This window comes from Oncorhynchus tshawytscha, linkage group LG05 (assembly GCF_018296145.1).
Source record: "Oncorhynchus tshawytscha isolate Ot180627B linkage group LG05, Otsh_v2.0, whole genome shotgun sequence".
NCBI lineage: Eukaryota > Metazoa > Chordata > Actinopteri > Salmoniformes > Salmonidae > Oncorhynchus > Oncorhynchus tshawytscha.
The window spans coordinates 64,874,735-64,896,512 of NC_056433.1; the positions used below are offsets into that span (position 1 = coordinate 64,874,735).

Below are 21,778 nucleotides of genomic sequence, written 5' to 3' on the forward strand. Positions count from 1 at the left end.
GAGAGGTGTGTGGCTGGTTGAAGTTTTCAACAAGCATGTCTATTCTGGGCTCAGTTTTTCACAGTGCAACACGGGTCATGCTCAGCATTGACACGGTTTCTGTACTTGACAACCCTGACTCGCATAGATATGTGGTGCCAAACTGGATCAGAACATCTACTGCTTTCTCAGTCAGGCAGGAGACCGCTTCCTACTGTAGATGAACAACCCAGAACTGTGTGTTTGTCTCAAAAAGCATCTTGCTTCAATCAGTTTATTCCAGTTCAGAATAAAAATGAATCATTGTAACAGCAATAGTTCCAAAAATAATTTCTATAGTAAAATGTACAGTAGGCCTGAATTTTCATCTTCATCTGTACTGTTTCTTAGGGTTGCACTACTATCAGTAGCTAGCTAGCTTGCTTTGGCTTACGTTAGCTATTAGCTGTGTACCGTAACAAGGCCAGGGGATTGTTGAAAGAGAAACATCTACTACTATGAGAGTTAGTACTCCCTTATTTCTGCTCATCATCGCCTGTTATACAATGACAACAATGCCTTGCTAGCTGATTTACTTTTCCACCGTCGAAGCACTCTTTCCTGAAGCACTGTTTCCTGAAGCACTGTTTCCTGAAGCCCTGTTTCCTGAAGCCCTGTTTCCTGAAGCCCTGTTTCCTGAAGCCCTGTTTCCTGAAGCATACTGCCCTGTTCTGAAGGAACTCCCTGGGTTTACCGTCATGTTGTGCCTGGATGTTAGGTCAGGACGTGTCGTTTTCATTTGTTTTGTTTTGAGAGACTCATTACTAAGCACTTCCCCACACAAAACACATTGTGGACGCTCCTCGTTATTTCTCAAAGTTTGTATGAAAGAGACAGAAAGTCATCACTGTATTGCGTTTCATGATGATTGAGCTCAGTCAGAACTGGTGATTACCGTGAGTCCATTTCATGATGATTGAGCTCAGTCAGAACTGGTGATTACCATGAGTCCATTTCATGATGATTGAGCTCAGTCAGAACTGGTGCTTACCATGAGTCCATTTCATGAGGGTTGAGCTCAGTCAGAACTGGTGATTACCGTGAGTCCATTTCATGATGATTGAGCTCAGTCAGAACTGGTGATTACCATGAGTCCATTTCATGATGATTGAGCTCAGTCAGAACTGGTGATTACCATGAGTCCATTTCATGATGATTGAGCTCAGTCAGAACTGGTGATTACTATGAGTCCATTTCATGACAGCGGTGAGCGAAGGCGAGTGGGAATAACAAGTCAGTGGCTTGAACGACAGCGTTGCAGCGTGTGGGTCACGGAGTAATCTTCTTGGAAGACTGCAGAAAAAAAGATCTGGTAAACCGTGAAGCACACGGGCACCTCCCTCTCCCACTCGCGCAGCTGCCAAACTGGGCAAAGACTGCTGCTAAGCAGAGAGCGCACTGAACAGAGAGCGCACTGAACAGAGAGCGCACTGAACAGAGAGGGCACTGAACAGAGAGGGCACTGAACAGAGAGGGCACTGAACAGAGAGGGCACTGAACAGAGAGCGCAGTTGCACTTGGCCAAATCAATTCCAGTAATAATTATACATTTACGTCGCGACCCACCATTAACAGGTCACTACTTTAAGAAACGCTGCTCGATGCATTTAATCCTATCCGATTAAATGCATAGATGCGAAATCCACGTTTTGAAAACTGGGCCCAGGTCATAACAACATGTGTGAGAAAAAGAGAGCCAGTTGAAAACCCCAGCATACCAAGGTCATGAATCTCCCTTTCCCTTTCCATTGTGCCCCAAACAGTTTCCACTACTACTACTTTCCACCTCTTTTCAAAAGCAAATCTTCACATGCCTTCCCTTTTACACAGTAGCACTCTGTTAAATTACTTGGGCTAATGGTTTTCCTTTCAGAAGAGAGGCATCATTATGTCACATCATCCAATCTAGACAATAACTCTGACAGTTAAGGATAGTGTTATCTAGAGTGAGAGAGAGAGAGAGGAGAGGTAATGAGCAGATGAGCTCCTGCATTTTTCAGCATGTTCTTAAAAAATTGAGAGATTTAGAGTTAGATAAACTTTGATTTTTTTTGTCAGGGACATATACATAATGCAACCCACTACAACATAACCTTCGCTCCAAATCAAAACCTACAACCTGATTTTGGACGGAATTACGGAATCACCTGGAAGGCTTATAACTACCAAAGATCATTATTCCAAAGCAATACAGTAAATGCTCCTCTGGAAAACAACAAACCTGAAAACACCATCCAACCTGGAACTGAGTGAGTAATGTTTAGTCTAAAGCTATATTTTATATTCAAAAGCCAAGAAGAAAAATACATTACATTACTTTATAAGGACTGAATGCTAAATTAAGGTGGCCAAGCTTGATACAGCTTCAATTAGCACTGACGTGTCAAGTGAGAGGTGTCAAAGCCCTTTAGCCCAACAATGGCAGGAGAGTCGAACAGTCTACTCCAACCAAATGGAGAGGCCTTATAAGCCGTCTCCCGCTGTTCAGAGGTAATTAAAATACAGTACCCTGTGAATGATAAGACCCAAAAAGAGCACAAGATGAAGCTCCATATGGAAAACCAAGAGACACTTTTTGCTGACTATTATAAAAATGGGAACATCAGCAACCTCATCTTCCACACAAACCATCCCCTGGCATGGCACAGTGCTATATTAGCACACTACCCCTCTTAAGAGCGGGGTGTTACCGAGGGGTGGAAACTCAGGATACTTGACAACGAGGACTCTGAGTCAGCTAATATAAATCTCTATAAGTCTGGAACGGTATTGGTACAGGGCAACCCCAAACAGTTTCAGCTGGACTTTCACCAAATCAAATCATTTGCCCAGCAGGAGAAGCACTCCCTTGAGAAGGATACCCTCACCCCGAGCGGGTCAGACCAGACCTCTTCATTATATAACCCCACAGACGAGCAACCCCAAGTGGAAAGTCAACCTCCAGCACAGAGCACTACTCTCTCATTGAAATGAAGGATACATTTATCCAGCTGGAGGTAAGGCAGGTGGATCTGGAACAGCAGGTGATTACACTCCAGTCAAGCACAGACCCAGACAACAGTCCAGCACAACAACACCCCCTTAACCAGACCCGGAGAGATGGAGGTAGAGAGAGACATATCTGCACTCTGGACTGTGGTGAGACAACTTCAACAGGAGGAAAAGCAGGAGAAGAACAGAGCACTAGAGGAGAGGATCAAACTGCTGGAGGAGAGGGTGAGGGGGATGGCATGTGACAGAGAACAACCCACTAGAGAGGTGGCAACCCCCACAGAGTACTCCTTATGGACTCAAATGGGAAATATATACAAGAAAAATACAACTTTTTCCCAAGCACAGTGTGTCTAAACTCTGGTGTCCAAACACCCAGCGCGCCCTAGACCTTGTGTCTGAGAACCAACTAGGTTCATCCATTCACATAATAATACACACAGGCACAAATGGCCTGAGAGCACAGCAGGAAAGGGTGGCCACAGCACTGAAGGGAGTGATTGAAAAACCTTCTTCTACTTTCCCCAATGCACAAGTGGTTATATCCACCCTGCTACCACGAAAAGACTTCCACCCTGCTACCATACAGTCGGTAAACGCAATTATTTCCCGTGACTGTGCCTCAAAACCAAATGTTTACCTGGCCCACCACTCCACCCTGGACTTGAACAGGGACATCTTTCTCAAACGCAGCCCCAACACCTCACACAGGAGCAACAGATCAATAGACCCCCCCAGACCTACACATAGAGGACCCACGGTGAGAGGACCAACATCCAGACCACAACACCATCAGCCATATCCACAACCCCACCACAACCAACACCCCCCCCAAGTCAACCATGCCCACACACAATTTAGGCCTCCTCAGATCAGACCTATGCCCCTCCTGCCCACCCCATGCACCCCACCCCCGCAAAGAGGGCCTCAACATGGAAGTCACACATACGCCCAGGCCGTGAGCAGGCAAGCAGGCGCAACCCCTACTCTTACACTAGCCCAAGCCGATGGCATGTACCAGATGCTCAGCAGGCTCTGCTCACACTTACTAGTCTGAGACCAAACCACACTGCCCTCCAGGTTACAGAGAGCTGGTAGTCCCATCCACCAAACTACCAGGTGTGAAACAGGGAAGGGACTCAGGGGGTATGCTAATTTGGTATAGAGCAGACCTAACTCACTCCATTAAATTAATCAAAACAGGAACATTTTACATTTGGCAAGAAATTCAAAAGGAAATGATTTTAACAGAGAAAAATGTCCTCCTGTGTGCTACCTATATACCCCCTACTAGAGTCCCCATACTTTCATGAAGACAGCTTCTCCATCCTGGAGGAGGAAATCAATCATTTTCAGGCCCAGGGACATATTCTAGTCTGTAGCGACCTAAATGCCAGAACAGGACAAGAACCTGACACCCTCAGCACACAGGGGGACAAACACCTGCCGAGAGGTGACAGCATTCCCACCCCCATATGCCCCCCTAGGCACAACTACGACAACATAACCAACAAAAATGGGTCACAACTGCAGCTCTGTCGCACGCTGGGTATGTACATAATCAATGGTAGGCTTTGAGGGGACTCCTACGGTAGGTACACCTATAGCTCATCTCTTGGCAGTAGTATTGTAGACTACTTTATCACTGACCTCATCCCAGAGTCTCTCAGAGCATTCACAGTCAGCCCACTGACACCCCTATCAGATCACAGCAAAATCAAAGTCTACCTGAGCAGAGAAATTCTCAATCATAAGGCATCAAAGCCAAAGGAACTGAGTAATATTAGGAAATGCTATAGATGGAAGGAATGTAGTGTGGAAACAGACCAAAAAAACAATTAGGCAACAACAAATTCAATCCCTTTTAGACAACTTCCTGGACAAAATGTTCCACTGTAAAAGGGAAGGTGTAAACTTGGCAGTAGACAATCTTAACAGTATATTTGACCTCTCAGCTTCCCTATCAAATCTAAACATTTGAAACAGAAAACCAAAGAAGATGAACAACAATGACAAATGTTTTGATGAAGAATGCAAAAACCTAAGAAAGAAATTGAGAAACCTGTCCAACCAAAAACATAGAGACCCAGTAAACCTGAGCCTACACCTTCACTATGGTGAATAACTAATACAATACAGAAAAACACTATGGAAAAATAAAAAACAGCACGTCAGAAATCAGCTCAATGTAATTGAAGAATCCATAAATTCTAACCACTTCTGGGAAAACTGGAAAACACTAAACAAACAACAACAATAAGAATTATCTATCCAAAATAGAGATGTATAGGTGAACCAATTCTCCAATCTTTTTGGCTCTATAACAAAGAACAAACAGCAAAAACATATACATGATCAAATACAAAATCTGGATTCTCCAATTACCTTGAATGAACTATCGGACAAAATAAATCCCCCCCAACCCCAAAAGGCATGTGATGTTGATGGTATCCTCAATGAAATGATACAATATACAGACAACAAATTCCAATTGGCCATACTACATTTTTTTTAACATCCACCTCAGCTCTGGAATCTTCCCCAATATTTGGAACCAAGGACTGATCACCACAATCCACAAAAGAGGAGACACATTTGACCCCAATAACTACTGTGTGATATGCTTCAACAGCAACCCTGCCTTAACATTAGCAGCAGACTCATACATTTCCTCAGTGAAAACAATGTACTGAGCAAATGTCAAATTGGCTTTTTACCAAATGATCGTACAACAGATCAAACTTAAGGAATGCTTTGACTATGTACAGACTCAGTGAGCATAGCCTTGCTATTGAGAAAGGCTGCCGTAAGCAGACCTGGCTCTCAAGAGAACTCTGCCTACAAAATGAGGTGGAAACTGAGCTGCCCTTCCTAACCTCCTGCCCAATGTATGACCATATTAGAGACACATATTTCCCTCATATTACACAGATCCACAAAGAATTAGAAAACAAACACGATTTTGATAAACTCCCATATCTACTGGGTGAAATACCACAGTGTGCCATCACAGCAGCAAGATTTGTGACCTGTTGCCACAAGAAAAGCGCAACCAGTGAAGAACAAACACCACTGTAAATACAACCCATATTTAGGTTGATTTATTTTCCCTTTTGTACTTTATCTATTTGCACTTTGTTACAACACTGTATGTAGACATAATATGACATTTGTAATGTCTTTATTCTTTTGGAACTTCTGTGAGTGTAATGTTTACTGTTCATTTTTATTATTTATTTCACTTTCTTTATATTATCTACTTTACTTGCTTTGGCAATGTTAACATATGTTTCCCATGTCAATAAAGCCCCTTGAATTGAACCCATTCACTACATCTAATCATTCAGTTCCCTGTCAACACAATGCCTTCCTCATCAGCTCTCAGATCACAGTAGAGGCTCAGGACAGTGGAAGTGGAACGATCTGGCTATTCTTTTGTCTTGTTTAGTCATTGTTGTTTTTCCTACTGAAACCAGAGGATAAAGCCAAGCCATTCACAGGTGCCTGCCTGCCTGCAGTGCCCTCCTCCAAACACACACTAACTCACTCTAAAGAGGAGGAAGACTGTGTGTGCTACATAGGAAAAATGTGCCACTCTGACACACAATGATGTGAGAGATTCATTCAGAAGACTGTGGCTCTGACGCAAGACTGGGATGAGAGGAAGGAAGAGCAGAAGACAAGTCTTCTATTCTACCTGGGACTGACGTCAATGTCATTGCCACTAGGGTGTCTATGAAAGAGGGGAGGAGAAAGTGGAGAATAACTGCCTGAGATCTATGGAGATACAATATGTACGTATGAGCAGAACATTTATCTATAGTTGAACAGATGAATAGACACAGGGAGATAGGCGTGGACAGTAACGTAGACAGAAACTCGATACTAGGAAATAGTAATGTGTTCTGGAGGATGCTGTGGAGGTGTGTTGGAGAGGGACTGGGATCCCTGGTACTAATGACGTTGTTGAGGTGTGTTAGTGAACGACTGACCTGGTGTACTCCATCGCTGGCTGTGTAGACGGAGTTGAGCTGTTTGAGGTGGTCTCGGGCGTGGCTCAACTCTCTGAGGGTGTCAAACACCCCCTCCACAGCAGTATGGGCCCTCTCCATGGTGAGCTCTTCAATACTTCCACACCCTACACAGAGAGAGAGAAACACACACACAAAGCAACACATTTACCAGTGAATGTCTTCCTCACGTCTAATCAACATTTCATTTCATGTTGCCCCATTTCAAAAAAGTACCTGGGGAAGAAAATGTTGTGTTCTGATTATGAGGTGGAATTTGCTATCACAGCCCCAAAAAGTCTGAGAACCCATGCCCTAAATAACTCAGTGTCCTGTACATTGGACTAGACTACCATGGTAAAAGCCAGGAGAAAGAGTACAAAAGGCCCTTTATTTACCAGAGAATGTCCTCCTCATATCTAATCAACATTTCATATGGCCCCATCTCCAAAAAGTGCATGGTCAATAAAACGTTTGGTCAATAATAAACCCAAGAAGACAGAGGGTGGGAGAGGCAGAGGCAGAGACAGACAGACAGCGGGGGAGGCTCTCCATGCCCAGGTCGGAGTGCTGTTGGCTAGGGGTAGGTAACAGTGGCATCTACGTCTCTCTCTCCCTGCTAAGGAATGTGGTTGTCGCTGGTTAATGAGAAGGTCACGTGGTATTAAGACATACAGTATAAAATACATAAAATCAAACATGAAACCACATCAGTAGGACAGACACTCAGGGAGACAACACCTGGGATGAATAATTGTGCATAGTGATGACTACAGCAGGACTACTGCCAAACAGCACACTTACATAAGATCCTCTGGGTTGTTTTCTCCTAATGGAACCGTTATATATGTAGGCTGCTAGCCGAGAGGTTATAGTTCAGTCCAAAGCCTCCATATCAAAAGGAATACTTTGCTACCATACTGACCAATCACTCTCAGTCTGGGACTCTAAGCTTCTGTATCCTCCCTAATCAGGAACACAACTACTGACCAACCGATTAAATACAACATTACATATCGTGTGTGTGTGTGTGTGTGTGTGTATATATATATATATATATATACACACACACACACACACACACACATCTCAAAAAAATAAAGGGAACACTTAAACAACACAATGTAACTCCAAGTCAATCACACTTCTGTGAAATCAAACTGTCCACTTAGGAAGCAACACTGATTGACAATACATTTCACATGCTGTTGTGCAAATGGAATAGACAACAGGTGGAAATTATAGGCAATTAGCAAGACACCCCCAATAAAGGAGTGGTTCTGCAGGTGGGGACCACATACCACTTCTCAGTTCCTATGCTTCCTGGCTGATGTTTTGGTCACTTTTGAATGCTGGCGGTGCTTTCACTCTAGTGGTAGCATGAGACGGAGTCTACAACCCACACAAGTGGCTCAGGTAGTGCAGCTCATCCAGGATGGCACATCAATGCGAGCTGTGGCAAGAAGGTTTGCTGTGTCTGTCAGCGTGGTGTCCAGAGCATGGAGGCACTACCAGGAAACAGGCCAGTACATCAGGAGACGTGGAGGAGGCCGTAGGAGGGCAACAACCCAGCAGCAGGACCGCTACCTCCACCTTTGTACAAGGAGGAGCACTGCCAGAGCCCTGCAAAATGACCTCCAGCAGGCCACAAATGTGCATGTGTCTGCTCAAACGGTCAGAAACAGACTCCATGAGGGTGGTATGAGGGCCCGACGTCCACAGGTGGGGGTTGTGCTTACAGCCCAACACCGTGCAGGACGTTTTTCATTTGCCAGAGAACACCAAGATTGGCAAATTCGCCACTGGCGCCCTGTGCTCTTCACAGTTGAAAGCAGGTTCACACTGAGCACATGTGACAGACGTGACAGTCTGGAGATGCCGTGGAGAACATTCTGCTGCCTGCAACATCCTCCAGCATGACCGGTTTGGCGGTGGGTCAGTCATGGTGTGGGGTGGCATTTCTTTGGGGGGCCGCACAGCTCCATGTGCTCGCCAGAGATAGCCTGACTGCCATTAGGTACCGAGATGAGATCCTCAGACCCCTTGTGAGACCATATGCTGGTGCGGTTGGCCCTGGGTTCCTCCTAATGCAAGACAATGCTAGACCTCATGTGGCTGGAGTGTGTCAGCAGTTCCTGCAAGAGGAAGGCATTGATGCTATGGACTGGCCCGCCCGTTCCCCAGACCTGAATCCAATTGAGCACATCTGGGACATCATGTCTCTCTCCATCCACCAACGCCACATTGCACCACAGACTGAGGAGATCCCTCAGGAGACCATCCGCCCACCTCCTCAGGAGCATGCCCAGGCGTTGTAGGGAGGTCATACAGGCACGTGGAGGCCACACACACTACTGAGCCTCATGACTTGTTTTAAGGACATTACATCAAAGTTGGATCAGCCTGTAGTGTGGTTTTCCACTTTAATTTTGAGTGTGACTCCAAATCCAGACCTCCATGGGTTGATACATTTGATTTCCATTGATAATTTTTGTGTGATTTTGTTGTCAGCACATTCAACTATGTAAAGAAAAAAGTATTTAATAAGAATATTTAGATCTAGGATGTGTTCAGATCTAGGATGTGTTATTTTAGTGTTCCCTTTATTTTTTTGAGCAGTATATATATATATATATATATATATATATATATATATATATATATATATATATATATATATACATATACATATATATATATATACATATACACACACACACAATATGTATTTTCCCCCAAAGAGGGAAGGGAGTTCTGGATTAGAGCGTCTGCTAAATGACTAAAATGTCAATTTAAAATGTAGTTAAATTAAATGCTTTGCTTTTGTTTCATGGTTTGAGGGAAATCCTGTCATGAATAAGGGGTTTTCAAGTCACACATGCTCATTGACATCCAGTCAGAGATGAGGTGTCAGGTAAATCTAATCTACAAAGAAAACAGGCAGCACATCTATCTATCTATCTATCTATCTATCTATCTATCTATCTATCTATCTATCTATCTATCTATCTATCTATCTATCTATCTATCTATCTATCTATCTATGTGTGTGTGAACAAGTATGTATGTCTACACACAAAAATCCATATTTGCCATAAATATTCACAAAACCTCTTTCAGATTAAATATATTTTGTTCATTAACACAACTGAACTGGAGTTGTGCCCATGTATAAATGGATATACACCGAGTGTACAAAACATTAGGAACACCTTCCTCTTTTGCCCTCAGAACAGCCTCAATTCATTGGGGCATAGGCCAGCATCCCTGTGGAACGCTTTCGACAGCTTATAGAGTACAAGCTGTCAAAAGCATTCTACAGGGATGCTGGCCCATGTTGACTCCAATACTTCCCACAGTTGTGTCAAGTTGGCTGGATGTCCTTTGGGTGGTGGCCCACTCTTGATACACACGGGAAACTGGTGAGTGTGAAAAACTCAGCAGCTTTGCAGTTCTTGACACACTCATACCGGTGCCCCTGGCACCTAGTACCATACCCTGTTCAAAGGCACTCAAATCTTTTGTCTTTTCCATTCACCCTCAATGCAACACATACACAATCCATGTTATGAAGAGTGATCAGATGAATTGCAATTAATTGCAAAGCTCTTTGCCATGCAAATGAACTGAATCCCCCAAAAACATTTCCACTGCATTTCAGACCTGCCAAAAAGGACCAGCTGACATCATGTCAGTGATTCTCTCGTTAACACAGGTGTGAGTGTTGACGAGGACAAGGCAAGAGATCACTGTCATGCTGATTGAGTTTGAATAACAGACTGAAAGCTTCAAAAGGAGGTTGGTGCTTGGAATCATTGTTCTTCCTTTGTCAACCATGGTTACCTGCTTTGCACAAAAAGGGCTTCACAGGCAATGATATTGCTGCCAGTAAGATTGCACCTAAATCAACAATTTATCGGATCATAAAGAACTTCAAGGAGAGCGGTTCAATTGTTGTGAAGAAGGCTTCAGGGTGCCCAAGAAAGTCCAGTAAGCGCCAGGACCGTCTCCTAAAGTTGATTCAGCTGCGGGATCGGGGAACCACCAGTACAGAGCTTGCTCAGGAATGGCAGCAGGCAGGTGTGAGTGCATCTGCACGCACAATGAGGCGATGACTTTTTGAGGATGGCCTGGTGTCAAGAAGGGCAGCAAAGAAGCCACTTCTCTCCAGGAAAAACATCAGGGCCAGACTGATATTCTGCAAAAAGTACAGGGATTGGACTGCTGAGGACTGGGGTAAAGTCATTTTCACTGATGAATCCCCTTTCCGATTGTTTGGGGCATCCAGAAAAAAGCTTGTCAAGAGAAGACAAGGTGAGCGCTACCATCAGTCCTGTGTCATGCCAACTGTAAAGCATCCTGAGACTATTCATGTGTGGGGTTGCTTCTCAGCCAAGGGAGTGGGCTCACTCACAATTTTGCCTAAGAACACAGCCATGAATAAAGAACGGTACCAACACATCCTCCGAGAGCAACTTCTCCCAACCATCCAGGAACAGTTTGGTGACGAACAATGCCTTTTCCAGCATGATGGAGCACCTTGCCATAAGGCAAAAGTGATAACTAAGTGGCTCAGGGAAGAAAACATCGATATTATGGGTCCATGGCCAGGAAACTTCCCAGACCTTAATCCCATTGAGAACTTGTGGTCAATCCTCAAGAGGCGGGTGGACAAACAAACACCCACAAATTCTGACAAACTCCAAGCATTGATTATGCAAGAATGGGCTGCCATCAGTCAGGATGTGGCCCAGAAGTTAATTGACAGCATGCCAGGGCGGATTGCAAAGGTCTTGAAAAAGAAGGGCCAACACTGCAAATATTGACTCTTTGCATCAACTTCATGTAATTGTCAATAAAAGCCTTTGACACTTATGAAATTCTTGGAATTATACTTCAGTATTCCATCTGACAAAAATATCTAAAGACACTGAGGCAGCAGACTTGGTAAAAATTCATATTTGTCATTCTCAAAACTTTTGGCCATGATTGTACATTTGCACGACCCAGTTTTCCATTTTTATTTTTTACATAATTTTTAATTTATTTTTTAATTTTTAAAATTTCACTTCACCAATTTGGACTATTTTGTGTATGTCCATTACATGAAATCCAAATAAAATAAATTTAAATAACAGGTTGTAATGCAAAAAAATAGGAGAAATGCCAAGGGGGATGAATACTTTTGCAAGACACTGTATGTGCATGCTTTCAAGCACACCCATCTCATTAACTTGTGGTGAGTTATTCACAATTTTAGATGAACAAATAAGGTTTTATATGCAAGATGGTTAAATAAAGCGCAAAATTATTGATTATTATTATATGACTATTTTTGCCCTGGTCCTATAAGAGTTCTTTGTCAATTCCCACGAGCCGGGTTGTGACAAAAACTCACACTCACTCTTATGTTAAATAAATGTATTGTATAGTGTGTGTGGCATGTTTACAATGATGGCAAAAAACAACATTTGAGAGTGCGCTGACCCTGGCGCTAGAGGGTGTACGCAGCTCGAGGTTGAATGTTTGAAGGGGTACAGGACTATAAAACGTTTGGGAACCACTGATCTACACTGACTGAAGTGGATTTAACAAGTTACATCAATAAGGGATCATAGCTCTCACCTGGTCAGTCTGTCATGGAAAGAACAGGTGCTCCTAATGTTTTGTAGACTCAATGTACTTTGACAGTGAGTTATTTCGCCCCCTAACTCCCTATGAAGTGTTAAAGATCTGTAATTTAAGTCAACAGGGCTGGCCAGTTGTATTTTGGTCTGTTCTATTTTGGAGAATTAGATATGCCCACATGCACTTCAACAACACAGAGATATAATGTACACAGAGTGGCCTGACTCAATGTCAAGACTGTCAGGATTTCATCAGGATTATATCATGGTTATTGTTAGGTCCTTCTCCAAATAGAGCTGATATCATATTTAACCTTGGTGGGTGTGTTGTTATGAGTTGCTGGCTATTGGAATGTAAAGCGTCTTGCGCTGTGGCGTTCACTTCCCCATCAGTCGGAAGGGTTAGCTCATAGGAAAAATAGCCCTGCTCTCCTATCAGATGGACAGCAGCGTGAAGAGAGAGTGGGTCGGATGTGGGCTTTATCCTTCCACAACATGAATGTAAGACAGCCTGCACAGGAGAGAGGCATCCTGCAAAACTACGTAAAAAAGTGTGAGAGTGTGTGTGCGTGCGAGCATCTTTGCATTTTGTCAAGTATAAATACTGAAAACAGACCCAAAAATGTCTATTCACAGACATAGAAGCCAGACTTGCACTTTCAGGAACTTATGCAAACCAGCTTACATTCAGTTAGAACATCTGACTCACACTCACAACGCCAGGGTTTTTGTCCATGCCATTCTGCTGCAGTGAGGGTGTGTCTCAGCATGTATAGCGTGAGAGGGCTGTGATGTGGGTTGAGGATGGATGTAGAGAGGCAGAGGGAGGGAGGTGTGTCTGGGTGGAGCGTGAGAGGGCTGGTTGACTGGTTGCCAAAGCACACAGTGCTGCATGTCTGGAGCAGGCTGCAGACTCTGCCAGGCCGGGACACAGTCTGTGGTTGAGATGTTGATCACACCACTGCCGTGCCATGGCACTAAGCGGCCCGGGTGCTGCTGCTCTGACAACAGTCAGGCGGAACAAAATGTCCGTAGTAGAGCAGAACTCCTTGCTGCGGGACTCTGTCACACACACCATCTGTCTGCCTGCCTGCCTCTCACGCAACTCTGGGACAGATTTACCACAACACGGAGCAGAAACAGTATGTGTGTGTGTGAGTGCTTATAAGTGTACTGTATGTGAGATAGTTGGTTTATGTTGGTGCAAGCCTGTATGTGTAAATGTAAAATGTTGGGTTTACTTATGCATGCATAAGCATATTTATGAATATGAAAGTATATTTGTGAATGAATGTGTGTCTGCTCATATGCATAATGTGTGTTGATATGGTTTATGATTGTTTCTCTGTAGTAGCTGTGTGCCTCTAATGGCCTTGTAAGTACAGGTAGAACGTAACCAGTATCTGTTGTAAAACAGCTTAGGCCCATTTACCCATTTATCCCCTAATACCATCACCAGCTCCATTATCAAATCACAACTAATGTGATGTTGCCCCTGACTCACCTTTAGTATCACACTGAACCCTGTCACTAAGAGAGAAGAGAGAGAGAATAAGGAGGGAGAAAATGGGAGAGAGAATGTAATGATGTGTGTTAAGTAGATCAGTGAGAACACAGTCAGCAGTATGACAGGAAGTGGTTGATGTAGACTTTCCGGAAAATTCTTAATGAGGTCTAATAGAGCAGTAGGGACAGGAGGTGATACTGGGAGGTGAGGCTGAGGATGTGCTTGCACATAGTCTCTCAGCTCTAAGCAGTGAATGATGTGCACAAATTGTCCTTATGGAAAGAATGTGAGGAAGAACAAAAAGACATTCCGGTATATAACTTAGTACTCATCAACAGCACACAGCTCTCCATCCAGGATCCGCTCCACTAGAGAACATTGAATTAGAGTACACAGTAGAGGTCGACTGATTAATCGGAATGGCCGATTAATTAGGGGCGATTTCAAGTTTTCATAACAATCTGTATTTTTGGGCACCGATTTCCGATTTTTTAATATATATATATATATATATATATTTTTTTATACCATTATTTAACTAGGCAAGTCAGTTAAGAACACATTATTTTCAATGACGGCCTAGGAACGGTGGTTAACTGCCTTGTTCAGGGGCAGAACGACAGATTTTCACCTTGTCAGCTCAGGGGATCCAATCTTGAACCGTACAGTTAACTAGTCCAACGCTCTAACCATTGCACTCCACGAGTAGCCTGCCTGTTACGTGAATGCAGTAGAAGCCAAGGTAAATTACTAGCTAGCATTAAACTTATCTTATAAAAAACAATCATAATCACTAGTTATAACTACTAATCCAGTTTAGCAGGTAATATTAACCAGGTGAAATTGTGTCATTTCTCTTGCGTTCATTGCACGCAGAGTCAGGGTATATGCAACAGTTTGGGCTGCCTGGCTCATTGTGAACTAATTTGCCAGAATTTTACATAATTATGACATAACATTGAAGGTTGTGCAATGTAACAAGAATATTTAGACTTAGGGATGCCACCCGTTAGATAAAATACAGAACGGTTCCATATTTCACTGAAATAATAAATGTTTTGTTTTTCGAAATGATAGTTTCCGGATTCTACCATATTAATGACCAAAGGCTCGTATTTCTGTGTGTTATTATGTTATAATTAAGTCTGATTTGATAGAGCAGTCTGAGCAGCAGCAGGCCCGTAATCATTCATTCAAACAGCACTTTTGTGTGTTTGCCAGCAGCTCTTCTCAAGCACAGCGCTGTTTATGACTTCAAGTTTATCAACTTAATGGCTGGTGTAACCAATGTGAAATAGCTAGCTAGTTAGCTGGGCGTGCGCTAATACCGTTTCAAACGTCACTCGCTTTTAGATTTGGAGTAGTTATTCCCCTTGCACTGCAAGGGCCGCGGCTTTTGTGGCGCGATGGGTAACGCTGCTTCGAGTGTGGCTGTTGTCGATGTGTTCCTGGTTCGAGCCCAGGTAGGGGCGAGGAGGGGGACGGAAGCTATACTGTTACACTGGCAATACGATAGTGCCTATAAGAACATCCAATAGTCAAAGGTATATGAAATAAATGGTATATAGAGAAATAGTCCTATAAATACTAACTACAACCTAAAACCTTTTACCTTGGAATATTGAAGTCTCATGTTAAAAGGAACCACCAACTTTCGCATGTTCTCATGTTCTGAGCAATTAACTTAAACGTTAGCTTTTTTACATGTTACATATTTTACATGGCACACATTTTTACATGGCACATATTGCATATTGGCACATAGTACTTTCTTCTCCAACACTTTTTTTTTGCATTATTTAAACCAAATTGAACATTTCATTATTTATTTGAGGCTAAATTGATTTTATTGATGTATTATATTAAGTTAAAATAAGTGTTCATTCAGTATTGTTGTAATTGTCATTATTACAAATAAATAAATAAAACAATCAGCCGATTAATCGGTATCTGCCTTTTTGGCCCCCCAAATAATCGGTATCGAGTTTGAAAAATCGTAATCGGTCGACCTCTAGTACACAGTCTCCTCAACAACCTCTCTAAACACTCCCTCAGAGTCCCAACCCCAGCCCCAGAATAAAGACTAACCGCTCCAGAATTATCACTGGAATGCAGAGTCAGACAGTGGAACGAACTATAAATAACTTAAGCTGATTTTGTCACCTGACCGAAATTCTATTTTGTGTGAGAAAACCAGAGGAGGTGCTTCCTAACTTCAAATGGAGAAAAACAGAAACACAGATTCCTGGGGATGAGGAATCACCAGAGATTATATTAGCATTCCCAATTAATCCTCCTGTAGAATGCTGGCTGGCACTTGGAGCTTTGGCCTGGCTCCTGCATCCCATTCCTGTCCTCTGGAATCTCACTGATAGCGGGTAAAGGGAGGAAGTATATATACAGTAGGACTGGGGCACTACACTATGAGAAGGTGCGGGGTAAGAAAGTGGGCATCTTCTAACATGTCATGAATATTAAAGTTCTCTCTGTAGAGATAGGGTTTAGTCATGTCCCAGGGAACAACCTAGCATTCGGTCACGGTGTGCCGTCATCCCCATGGTAACATGTTAATGTCAGGTCTAGCGGACAACATCTCTACATCAGCCAGAGGCTATGTGATGAAGCTTCCTGCCTTACTGTCAGATCTGCTGAGACACAGTGGGACAGTAGAAGTGTAACCTGAGTACACTCTGGTCACTTGCAGACAGAGCTGCACAGAGCTGTAAGTGAAGCTGTCGGGCAGAGTGGGGCAGAGTGGGGCAGAGTGGGGCAGAGTGGAGCAGAGTGGAGCAGAGTGGAGCAAAGGCACAGATAAGAGCTGGGTGGTGATAAAATAAAGCATGGAGAGCTCAGTGCTAATCATAAACTGGTATAAATTGTATTGTAGCTGACAGTGTATGTACAAACGTCATGACAGAGATATTTTTTAATGTGTTTTGGTAGGAATATTGTGACAAAGACTTCGTGTGAAAGTCATGAATCACAGTATTAACCTCTATATCAGGGGTCCTCAACTCTGACCCTACGCGGTATGGAGCCTGCTGCTTTTCTGTTCTACCTGATCATTAATTGCAGACACCTGATGTCCCAGTGGAACTCCCAGAGTTGAGTTTGAGGGCTCAATATAAATTATTAACCTTTAGAAATTACAGATTGGGCAAACAGCAAGTGAATATTTGACACCTCTTATTAGACAAACCTACTTATGCAACTGCTAATTTGGTGATACTGTATTGGCACAGGAAACCCATATGACACATAGCCCACAATGACCCTGCCTCACACACGTCTTCAGGATTCGGTTCAATCGGGGGCTCTGAATGAACAAACTACCCAACAGTCCAGTAATAATGACCTGACCAGTCTTAGTGATTTCCTAAAGACAAAGAATTCCTGCTATAGTTGGCCAGATTCTGGTTTTACACCATAATCCTCTTCACTGTGATCCGAGCCACTTGACAAGAAACACAAGACCAGCTAATAGGACCAGGATCAGCCCTCTCTCCCCCATTCTCTCTCTCCCTCCATCACTCTCTCTCTGTGGACAGACAACACCTCTCCACTGACGTCCACAGCCGCTAGTCTTCCCACTAATTCCTTGACTCAGTTATGTAACTCAGCCATGCCTGGATCACATTCCTTAAGATTTTGGGGGCAAAATTGTGGATCCATGAGTGTTTATTCGCTGTGTTTCAGAAATGGAAGAGAAAATAGATGGCTGGCTGGCTAGTCTTCTCTTCCTGAGGTTTTTTGGAAAGAGGCACAGTAAAATGTGAGTACGAGAGCTTACATTTACATTTCAGTCATTTAGCAGACACTCTTATCCACATCATCATTTTTGAAAAAACTTTTTGGAACTGGTCCTCCGTGGGAATCTAACCCACAACCCTGGCGTTGAAAGGAGTCAGTTCAAGTGGAGGGCTATACCAACTTTTCTGCATAGAAAAGTCTTGGGCGGGCTTCAGTGTTTTTTTCTGGCCACCTACTCTACAGTTCAAAAGTTTGGGGTCACCTAGAAATTCCCTTGATTTTTAAAGAAAAGCACATTTTTTGTCCATTCAAATAAATGTTATGTTATCAGAAATACAGTGTAGACATTGTTAATGTTGTAAATGACTGTTGAAGCATGAAACGGCTGATTTGTTATGGAATATCCAGATAGGCGTACAGAGGCCCATTATCAGCAACCATTACTCCCGTCTTCCAATGGCACGTTGTGTTAGCTAATCATTATAAAAGGCTATTTGATCATTAGAAAACCCTTTTGCAATTATGTTAGCACAGCTGAAAACTGTTGTTCTGATTAAAGAAGCAACAAAACTGTCCTTCTTTAGAATAGTTGAGTTTCTGGAGCATCAGCATTTGAAGGTTCAATTACAGGCTCAAAATGGCCAGAAAAAAAAAACTTTCATCTGAAACTCGTCAGTCTTTTATTGTTCTGAGAAATGAAGGCTAGTCCATGAGAGAAATTGCCAAGAAACTGAAGATCTCGTACAACACTGTGTACTCCTCTCTTCACAGAACAGCGCAAACGGTCTCTAACCAGAATAGAAAGAGGAGTGGGAGGCCCCGGTGTACAACTGAGCAAGAGGACAAGTACATTAGTGTCTAATTTGAGAAACAGACGCCTCACAAGTCCTCAACTGGCAGCTTCATGAAATAGTACCCTCAAAACACCAGTCTCAACGTCAACAGTGAAGAGGCGACTCCGGGATGCTGGCATTCTGTTCAGTGTCTGTTCTTTTGCCCATCTTAATATATTTTTTTATTGGCCAGTCTGAGATATGGCTTTATCTTTGCAACTCTGCCTAGAAGGCCAGCATCCCGGAGTCGCCGCTTCACTGTTGATCGCCAACATCAGAGCAGCAGGAAAGTTGTTAAGCTTAGGTAAAGCAGCTAATGTTACCTAGCTAGCAAACAACATTTATTTTAAAAAAAAAATCTAAAATCGACTGAATCTTTCTTTCCATGACTCGATGATGAGCAAATAAATATAATGGAGCTAAGCATAAACATGGTCCGTGTCTTGTCAATGTTGGGTGTGTTTACAAGTAGGCTACAACTTCTATTGTAGTTCTCTCTGTATTATGGAGGCTAGTTGATTGTTCATGCAAGGCTTGAAGTCGAAATTGGAGAAAAGGAGGTATTGGTAAGGAGGCGATGGTGTGGGTGACTGACTGGTGTCTGTTGGGGGTGAGTATTGTGTGTAAAGGTTAGTATGTGTCTCCTACAGACTCATTCTGCTGCTGCTGATGACCTTGACCCTAGCTTTAGTAGTACAGAGCCTGTAGACCCACTGGATGAAAGCTTTCAGCCTGGAATAAACTCAAGCTCAACATCATCTGACTTTGAAACAAGCTAGGACAGCCACAATTATTTATGAAAGCACAATACTTTCTTCAGAAAACAAAATCACCAATACACTAAACTCTACAAGTCAAGCCCCCTTCAAACTTTTCACATATGCTAATCATTTGCTAACAGCCCATCTCAATGCCCCATTATTGAGTCTGAGTCTAATAAAACCCATACCAGTCTACTGTACCCTTTGTTGTGAACAGATGAACATGGTTTATTGTATGGTTACACATTCTCATGATCAGTGTTCATGTCTTTCCAGGAGACTTGCAGTACAAATCTTCAAATCAAAATCAAATCAAATTTTATTGGTCACATACACATGGTTAGCAGATGTTATTGCGAGTGTAGCGAAATGCTTATGTTTCTAGGTCCGACAGTGCAGCAATATCTAACAGGTAATATCTAATAATTCTACAACAAAACCTAATATCTAACAAATTCCACAACAAAACCTAACACACACACTATCTAGTAAAGGAATAGGATGAGAATATATAAGTATAATATATATATGGATGAGCAGTGAGAGTGGCTAAGATGCAATAGATACAGTTTATAATGTGAGATATGTAAAGATTCTTAGTTTCATTATTAAATTGACTAGTGTTCCATTTATTAATGTGGCTAATGATATTAAGTCTGTAGGTAGGCAGCCGCCTCTCTGTGCTAGTGGTGGCTGTTTAACAATCTGATGGCCTTGAGATGGAAGCTGTTTTTCAATCTCTGTCCCAGCTTTGATGCACCTGTACTGACCTCGCAGAAGTGAGTGCTACAGGGTGATAATCATTTAGTTCAGTTACCTTTGCTTTCTTGGGAACAGGTACAATGGTGGCCATCTTGAAGCATGACTCGGATAGGGATTGATTGAATATGCCCGCATGCTCTGAGGACGCGGCTAGGGATGCCGTCTGGGCAGGCAGGGTTTACACGTTTAAATGTTTTACTCACATCGGCTACGGAAAAGGAGAGCCCACAGTCTTTGGTAGCAGGCCGCGTTGGTGGCACTGTATTGTCCTTAAAGCGTGCATAGAAGTGGTTTAATTTGTCTGGGAGCAAGACGTCGATGTTCGCGACTGGGCTGGTTTTCTTTTTGTAATCGGTGATTGTCTATAGACCCTGCCACATACGTCGTGTTTGAGCCGTTGAACTGCGACTCCACTTTGTCTCTATACTGACGCTTTGCTTGTTTGATTGCCTTACGGAATTAATAACTACACTTTTGTATTTTTTTAATTTTTATTTTACTAGTCAGTTAAGAACAAATTCTTATTTTCAATGACGGCCTAGGAACAGTGGGTTAACTGCCTGTTCAGGGGCAGAACGACAGATTTGTACCTTGTCAGCTTGGGGATTTGAACTTGCAACCTTCCGGTTAATAGTCCAACGCTCTAACCACTTGGCTACCCTGCCGCCCCGGTGATACGTGCTTTCAGTTTTGCGCGACTACTGCCATCAATCCACAGTTTCTGGTTAGGAAACGTTTTATTAGTCACAGTGGGTACAACATCTTCTATACACTTCCTTATGAACTCGCTCACTGAGTCAGCGTCAATGTTACATCAATGTTATTGTCTGAGGCTTTCCGGATCAGGGACAGCAAGAGGTTGTAGCAATGGGTGATGAAGAAAGTGTACGAGAGGCTTATCCACCAGGCTGTGGAGTCACCTCACCACAGTGCCAAAGCCTGCTAAACCGGCTGTCATTACCCAACACAAGAAGAGGTTTTCTAGCAGAAGATCATTCTGGAACCTGCCTGGAACATTCAACCAACACAACATCCATATTCAGTTAGACTGATGTAGGATAATATAGAATACCTAGTATGCTCACAACTACATTGTGGTATAGATATTGATAGCTCTTGTACATAATGTATACAATAGTGTTTTATATCATATTTGTTTAGAAGTGTACTGATAATTAACTAAATGATTCCAGTTGCATGAGAAACCAATAAAGTATTAACTTCTGGATCAATTTATTGTATTCATGAAATATATTTGTAAGGGGTGGCAGGGAAGTCAGGCGCAGGACAGCGCAGGACAGCAAAAACTGGGTTTACAACGGAGCAGTTTAATACATAAAACCACCGGCATCCAGAACAAACAATCAATGGGTACAAAACCCGTCGCACACCAGATAAACGTGCACATGCACTTACAATAAACAATTCCGGACAAGGACATGGGGGGAACAGAGGGTTAAATACACAACATGTAATGAGGGAATTGAAACCAGGTGTGTGGGAAGATGAGACAAAACAA

At 42.9% G+C, this 21,778-nt stretch overlaps 1 protein-coding gene across 1 annotated transcript in view; it reads right to left on the reverse strand.

Moving 5' to 3' along the window:
- Window positions 1-21,778, reverse strand: part of LOC112251597 (sec1 family domain-containing protein 2) — a 186,703-nt gene that overhangs the window by 17,929 nt on the left and 146,996 nt on the right. Inside the window, exon 6 of the mRNA XM_042322251.1 lies at window positions 7,002-7,147. Coding sequence (XP_042178185.1) covers window positions 7,002-7,147 — 146 coding nt within the window. The remainder of the gene's footprint in view (window positions 1-7,001; window positions 7,148-21,778) is intronic.